General features: G+C 32.5%; 1 protein-coding gene across 1 annotated transcript; it reads left to right on the plus strand.

Annotated features, from left to right (window-relative positions):
- Nucleotides 1-5,881: 5,881 nt before the first annotated feature.
- LOC143236538 (epithelial sodium channel subunit beta-like) lies at nucleotides 5,882-7,591 on the plus strand. The gene is made up of 3 exons (XM_076474842.1): nucleotides 5,882-5,892; nucleotides 6,146-6,308; nucleotides 7,435-7,591. The coding sequence occupies exons 1-3, from the start codon at nucleotides 5,882-5,884 to the stop codon at nucleotides 7,552-7,554; spliced, it is 294 nt and encodes a 97-aa protein (XP_076330957.1). The 3' UTR covers nucleotides 7,555-7,591.
- The last annotated feature ends 1,216 nt before the right edge of the window (nucleotides 7,592-8,807 follow it).

An 8,807-nucleotide genomic window follows, 5' to 3' on the forward strand; every position in this document is an offset into this window, starting at 1 on the left:
TATCAAACACCTATTTCAGTACAATACTATACAAACCTAGCCTCTGTATGAAACACCTATTTCAGTTCAAAGATCAAGTACCTGAACCCATACGTTCATGGTTCATGTATAAATGAACGAGTGGCGACTGTACGATCACGTACATTGGCAAAACTAAACGCCACTTAAAAACTAGTGTCTGTGGACATTTTGGAGTATATAACAGAACCAACCATCCACTACTTAAACCCACCCACTCAACCATTCGTACACATTCTGAAAACACAGCCACAATATTTCATTTAACAGTTTATCTATCATCACCATAGGATCTTCAGACTTTAACCTTTACATTAAATAAGTATATTCATATCTAAAGACCGCCTGACCCTAATGATTCACAAAGTTCTTTGGATCCATAATTATTCTAAAATTTCACACGTAACTCAGTCACAGTGTAATATATACATACAATGTTTTATTTACCCATTTTCTCTTTTCCTAATAACTAAATAAACTTATGATTATGTTATATAGTATTATAATCATGGTAGCAAACATCACTGTAACACAACTGTCAGTTTTCGCTAATCATGGAATAAGTTGTTCCGAAACGTTAGAACCTCATAAATAAAATGTGTTGTTAAACGTCTTCATTATTAAACTCCGGTTTCTTCACGATGAATCAGTTACTTGTGTTATAACTTACTTGATAATAGTACTTCATTAAACTAACTTCATATTAAAGTGATTTATTTATATTTGGAGTGTAACTCAATAGACATGTACAGAAGGGGTTTTTAAATGGGGACATTGACATCGCGTTAATTTACAGATACAGAGAACCTGTTCTTGTTGAATAAACTTGTTACGACCCCACAGTTAGGGAACTCCTGTTTCGAACTCTCGGTATAAAGCTAAAAATAATGTAGTTTTCTATTATATTTCTATGTTTTTTCTATTATGCTTCTCCTCTCTTATGTCCACGATGTTGGCGTAACGTTAAAAAAACCCGTAAGAAGCAGATCAAAAAGTTCTAAGTCTGGCGCATTGAGTGGGTTATTCTCCTGAGTTAAGTTATTTCTAAAAACGTTATTTGTACATATATTCAAGACACCACAAGACCATTCATTGTAATATTCTTCAGATAGAAAAGTTTCTCTGTCTGCACTTTGTTTAATGTTCATTGTTTTCAGTTGTTAGTATTGTATATGTATTTAAATAATCTATGTTTTCTTCTCTGGCCGAATTTCGTGAGGTGATATTTGGATTATGACCAAAAGTGTCGTTTATAGCGAGGACACCCAACTATGAATCAATACATCCTAAATTATAAGTTTTAATTTTGTGACGTTGCATAATCCAAGTTAGATCAAGTTATCCACATTATATACTTGGCCAAAGTATTAATGCTAGCCTATGTATGTATGTTGCTTTGATATTGAATTATGGGTAATTAATTTAGGGTCTAGTTTTAGTATTTACAGGCCATCGTCGTGTATTTGAAACGTTATGTGTATTACGTAAATCACAAAACGTATTTTAGGATTATTTCACATGCTGTTTATGTTTAAGAAACGCACCTAATAGATTAGATTTATTTAAGATACAGTAACATTGTAGAGGGTGCTGAGCTATGCCATCCACAAACCATAAATTTTCAACATTCTAGCCTCTCATTCTTTTCATTTCTTTATAACAGAAATATCATGTATTTGAAGTGATATCTAGGCAGAGGGAAAGGTTTACCAAGGTGTGTATTCATGAAATACGTATGAATTGTTAACTTACTGGTCTCGGTAGTAAGTTGTAATACCATTGTTAACTTATTAGTCATTGTGGTAAGTAGTAACACTTTTGAAAACATTAAAATATAAATCACCTGCAATTTCACCAACAAAGTTTATTTATTTTAACTTCTGTATTTATGAAAATATAAAACTTAGGTTTAATCAATAACAATATTTAATACATTATTATTAGAGATGCTGTTAATTCTGTTTATTGTATTAGACTGTCGTAATACCGGATTAATAAAGCACCCATTACATATGGAGACGGTGAGTACGTTATATTATAACTGATTTTGGTGTCGATATCACAACATCCGGTCATGTTCTATCTGTTGACCATGCATTTGGGCAACATTCCTGCAGCATGACTCTGTTTTAAAGCTGTCATGTCCAAAGCACAATATTGGTCCTTCATACGTTTTGTGTCCCATTGAGAGCACGGTGACAGTAGTTTTGCGGTGCGTTTTTATAATGGTATATTATATATTTGTATAGAATAGCATGAGTACTAGATTCATTCTACAGTCTCTTGAGGGCATTATTTACAAGCAATTTGTGTTACTTAGGCTATTGTTACTTTTGCTACTCGTCTTCATGTCTGTGAATTTTCACTTGTTACAAGACTGTACGCTTTGCTTACCACAGTTGGAATATTTCAGGTTTCTTTCTGGATGGTTCTGGTATCCCACGGTGATCCATATATTATTGTTCTCCAATAGTATCAGGCAGAAGTGATATTCATATGTTGGAAATTATATATCCCTGATCTGAACACGTCCTTATGATGTGAGAGTATGACTAATTTGAAACAGAAAGAGCTGTTACATATTATTCCCAAAGGCGATCAGTTTACAGTGACGTCACAGTACCACAAAACTACAAACAATGTTAGATTCTCGTTCTGATACATCCAGTGTCACTGCTTCTTCATATGGCGTTGGATACCATGGAATTAACAGATGTAGATATTCAATATTGTTATAAAATAACATATTCAGTTACCAATATGAATCTAGTACGAGTGTATAGAATTTTACTGAAATGTTAAGAATGTGACTTTTTACCTCCTTTGTAGCTTTACCTTTATTTCTTTTCTTTTTCAGCCTCGTTCAGCTGTTTCTTCCTGTAAAAGAAACGACCAAGATAAAAGTCAGTCATACAGTGAAATTCGAAGATTCTTCAACATCTTGCAAAAATTAAATACAACTTTACGTCAGAAACTTGGACATCAGGCACAGGATTTCATTAAAAAGTGCACTTGGATGGATGAGGACTGTAGCTACAAGTATACTTCCTTAGTGTTACGTGTAATAACGAATAACAAAAGTTAGGCTTAGGCAAGATGAAATCAAGCAAACAAACAAGAAGACTTGTAATACGCTCTTTAACAATCTAATTAAAAGTACAAAGTTGGGTGAAAGTCGCAGATCATTTTCCAAACAAGTTTTCTGTTTAAAAAGAACCAACAAATAGACTCACTAGTCATCGTTTAATTGGGCGTTAAACAAACGTTAGATCTATAAACTGGATTGTTAGGTCTTTGATTTGGACGTTTGTAATTCTTGACCACTTTCACAGCTCGTCCTGTTTTTATTTCATGTAAGTCCGGTTTGTTCATTTTTACCATCTACTTGAAGAGTAAATATTTCTTTGTGGAAATGGTGGCTTCATTGTCTCCGAGAGGCGGGTTTGATAAAAATTCACTCAATATGTTTTACCAGTACCGTTTCAACCATAACTTGTTTTCCTTCTTCACAGATTTTGTCTGATTGGGCCACACCAATTTTTAACATTAATACATCAAATGTTAGTTTGAAATTTTTCCCGAAACGGATACGTGATACACACTGCTGGTTGAAGTAAGTCAGAGTACCATTACATACTATTTTAGCTCTTAATAATATAATTCCCTGCTAAGAGATGACCAATATGGTTTCATACTGTTGAATTATTACCTAATAACAGATTACCATCATGGTTTTGTAGTGGTAATAAATATCCAACATACTTTTGTGGTGTTGAATCATACCCTGGTAACAGATATCCAACATACTTTTGTAGTGTTGAATCATACCCTGGTAACAGATATCCAACATACTTTTGTAGTGTTGAATCATACCCTGGTAACAGATATCCAACATACTTTTGTAGTGTTGAATCATACCCTGGTAACAGATATCCAACATACTTTTGTAGTGTTGAATCATACCCTGGTAACAGATATCCAACATACTTTTGTAGTGTTGAATCATACCCTGGTAACTGATATCCAACATACTTTTGTGCTGTTGAATCATACCCTGGTAACAGATATCCAACATACTTTTGTAGTGTTGAATCATACCCTGGTAACAGATATCCAACATACTTTTGTAGTGTTGAATCATACCCTGGTAACATATATCCAACATACTTTTGTAGTGTTGGATCGTCACCTGATAGTAGATGTCCAATATGGTTTTATATTGTTCAATTATTACCTAATTATAGATTACCATCATGGTTTTGTAGTGTTGGATCGTCACCTGGTAGTAGATGACCAATATAGTTTTATACTGTTGAATTATTACCTAGTAACAGATTACCATCATGGTTTTGTAGGGTTTGTAGTGTTGGATCATACCCTTGTAACAGATGGCCAACATGGCTTTGTAGTGTTGGATCGTTTTATGGTAACAGATATCCAACATATTTTTGTAGTGTTGGATCGTCATCTAGTAGTAGATGTCCAATATGGTTTATTAGTGATGGATCGTCACCTAGTAGTAGATGTCCAATATGGTTTAGTAGTGTTGGATCGTTACCAAAGTCCAATGTCCGTAACTGGTTTTGGGTCATCCTTGCTCCTGGCTTGGCTTCTTCAGACCCTAACATTCTAATACTAGTTCTTCCAAGAACTTGATGATAACAGGGAATGTAGTTACTTTATACGTGACAGAAATGACTGTTGTTTACTTCAACCATTACTTAGTCGGCTCCTGTTCTCAAGACCTCTTGTAGATTGCGTACCAACTGTAAGAAAATGACCAATTGGGTTGCAGAAATTAGCATTTCTCTATTTAATCTAATCCTTGAGGCACTCCTAGCAGTTAAATTTTAACGATAGTGTTTCTTAATTGGAGGAAAAACGACTTTCATCAAATTTTCAAAGATTTATTCTTGTTTCTTTTCGTTTGTGTTATTTAACAATTCTTCTTTGTTTAATTGTTGGATAAAAAAAACACAGAATCAGGTAAATCAGTTTGTAATGACTCCAGTGACACAGAAGTACAGATTAAAATATGCAGGATCAGATAGATCAGTTTCTAGTGGCCCCAGTAACACAAAAGTACAGGTAAACAAAATACGGAATCACGTAGATCAGGTTGCAGTGACTCCAGTAACACAGAAGTACAGGAGAAAAAATACAGAATCAGTTAGATCAGTTTGTTGTGACTCCAGTGAGACAGAAGTATAGGATAGAAATACAGAACCAGGCTGATCAGTTTGTAATGAGTTTAGTCCAGACTTGCAAGATTAAAATTATTATTTACGTACACTAATGAAATATGTGAAAGTATTTGAAAATCTATGAATCTGTTTTGATTAAGTTAAACAGAGAGATTATCGTTACTGTTTCATGAAACATTCCTTATCCTGTGAACGTATTTTGTTGTGTGAAAGCTTTAGTTAATCTTTCTTCTCTAGGAATTTCACAATCTTTACATCGTATCTGTATGGAAACTGCTTCACATTTAACGCAGACTGGTCAAATACGTCAGAGACAAAAAAAGTGAAATCTGTCGGAGCCTTGAGTGGTAATATGTGGTTATTATTTTTATTATTTATTTATAATTTTATAAATTATATTCTTATAGAAAAAAATACAAATTTCAGTATTCCAATTGCTTTCCCTTGCAGGAGAAAAATATATCTCCTGTGGAATAAGTTCCTTCAGAGATTTTTTAAGATAGCCAATACGTAAAACAATATATTTTGGATTTAAAAGTTTTGATATTCAAAGTGATAAGTCTGTGATTTTCAAAATCAGCTGAACGAAGTACGACTACTAAGTGAATATTGTATTAAATATCATTTTTCAATACCAGTATCTTCGGTTTGTGACCAATATGGTTCTGTGGTAAAAAATGTTTTTTGTGTTTTTTTATGTCGTGAATACTAGAAATGATTAAGGATTTTGTAAATAACTTAAAAAATCAAGAGGGATTACTGAAGATTTTACACTTCGTATAATTTGTTAAAGAAATGTGTACATGTTTTACCCACGTTCCAAATTGATTTCGCTAGAAACAGTGTAAATTACAAAAGATATTTGCGTAGCCTTCGTTTAATACGTTACTATACAATGTTCCTTTATCTGAGTTTTTTGCTAGGTCTAACGTTGGGTTGAACTTAGAACGAGATGAATATCTTGATGAAATAACATCTACAGTTGGTGCTCGTGTTGTCGTCCATGATTCTCGTATTGTTCCACAGCCTGAGAACGAGGGTATCGACATTAGTCCTGGATTGCAAACGTCAGTAATGGTTTCCAAGGTAAATTTTAAAGTCCTCTATGAATAAAAAATCCTTAAATTAAGAATCACATTTTTCTGCAATTTATCAAACTATTTTTTTCATATTTTTAGATCGTGGATTAAAAGTAGAACATTCTGTGATGTATGTTCTTATTATTTAGTTTTAAAACTAAAATTATTTTCACCTAAACCTTGCCCGTGTGCTTATATTAATGAAGTGCAGAATAATTATTCATACATTTTAAATGTTCAGAAATAATCTCTTCAAATGAAAGATTTTTAAACACTAAAACAATAAAAAACAACAGCTATAAAATCAGGAATATTAAATATTAATCTTTTTAAAAACTTTAATTGGCTGACTTTATAAATGTTATTTTAGTGCCTAGAGGACTAATATGTCTGTTTCAGCTTGCTTGACACTACACCGTTGTTAGGCCTAATTATTTCATAGATTCGCTATTTTTTAGCTACTAAGAAATTATTGTGACATTACAGGATTTGTGCTGCATATAAAGTAGAATTGTAAACTGAGTTTTGTCTACTGATATTTTTATTCCAACTGATGAATTATGGTGATGTAGGAAAAGTCTCTTGGGCATCGACATGTTGCAGAAAAAAAGAAGATAGTTTTAAAATATGTGTTTTTCTTTTGTCGCAACTACATGCTGATTTAAAATTCGTTAAGGGAACGAATTAAGGGGAATATAAAAACAACAATGAATCCCTTACCTCTAATGTGATTTTTCTATCATTATTATTAGGCCTATTCCATTCACGGGTGGAAAGTGCATATTCATAATAGAATATGGAACCGGCCTTAGTAAGATGAAAGCCTATCAGGAGGGTAATCAGAACACACAAGTTTCAAAGTATAGTGGATATATAGCTCCCTCCGAAAGTTCTACAGTTAAGAATTATATTTGGCAGCTAACTGTTATGTTAAATAATTACGTAAACGAAATAAGAAAATCTTATTTTAGGGGATAGCGACACACCAAAGCAGCCGCTCGTTTTATATGACTTCTGCCCACGGATGACTGCGCAGAGGAGACATTTGACTTTGATATCGCACTATTTGACCTTTAATTATAAAACAACAAGGTGAAAGAGTATAAGCCAATTCTGTATATTTACTATTCCAGGTAACTTTCGAACGTCTGCCTCCTCCTTATAAAGACGGGTGTCGTAACTACCATAAGGATGAGTCGCACGGACCGGCCACTCGACATTTGGTATTGAAAAATTTGATGCTTTTGTGTTGAAACAAAGAGCTTTTGCACATCGTGTTGATAGTATATAACAATCTAAACCAGGGGGCTCGATTTCTCACGGTAAACACAGTTGATAGTATATAACAATCTAAACCAGGGGGCTCGATCCTCACGGTGGACACAAAATATTCCGTAATGTAGATTTCCTCTAAGAAACAAAGAAACTAACAAATAATAATATATTATGATTATCAGAACCGGTTTATCATTATATATTACTACATTATAATTATGAGAACAAGTTTATCAGTATATTAAATTACATTATAACTGTCAGGACCAATTTATCAGTATATAATACTATATAATATAAATATCAACCAATTTATCGGTTTATAATAATACATTATAATCAATTATTAGGACTAGGTTATCAGTACATAGTACTACATTATAATTATCAGGACCATATATATATATATATATATAATACAACATTATAACTGTTACGACCAATTTATCAATATATAATACCACATTATAATAATTATCAAAAGCATTTTATCAGTATATAATACTACATTATAAAGTATATATCATACTACATTACAATTATCAGTACCAGTTTATCAGTATATAATACTACATTATAAAGTATATATCAAACTACATCATGATTATCAGGACCTGTTTATCGGTATATAATATCATATCATAATTAATTATTAGGACCAGTTTATCAGCATATCAAACTACATTATAATTATCAGGACCAGTTTATCAGTATATAATATTACATTATAATTAATTATCAGGACAAATTTTCAGCATAAAATACCGCATTATAACGGTCAAGACCAATTTATCACTTTATAATACTACATTATAGCTGTCGGGACCAATTTATCAATATATCATTCTACATTATAATTATCAGAACCAGTTTATCAGTATATAGTACTACATTATAATTAATTGTTAGAACCATACATTTGACTAACATTTATATTTACGTTTTAATAGGATTGTTTCTTCGATTGTTTACAAGACCTTAGTTTAAGACTATGTAACTGTACTGATCCATCAATGAAACTAAGAGAAGGTTTTGAAATATGTTCTCTAGAATCGGATGCCCACGGTAAGTGTTGAACTACTGCCTATTTTAGAATTTTTATCTAAAGTTACACAAAGGGCTGTAGTACCAACAGTATGACAACTGGTGAACAATATAATAGCTAGTCAACAGTGTCACAACTTATCAATAGAACATAAGCGGCAATTGTATGATGGCTCGAAAACCATAT

Source organism: Tachypleus tridentatus, chromosome 13 (assembly GCF_004210375.1).
Source record: "Tachypleus tridentatus isolate NWPU-2018 chromosome 13, ASM421037v1, whole genome shotgun sequence".
Taxonomy (NCBI): Eukaryota; Metazoa; Arthropoda; class Merostomata; order Xiphosura; family Limulidae; genus Tachypleus; species Tachypleus tridentatus.

Coding starts and splice junctions, on each gene's coding strand:
- LOC143236538 (XM_076474842.1), top strand. Junction 6,309..7,434: donor CGTCAGTAATGGTTTCCAAG/GTAAATTTTAAA, acceptor TTACTATTCCAG/GTAACTTTCGAACGTCTGCC.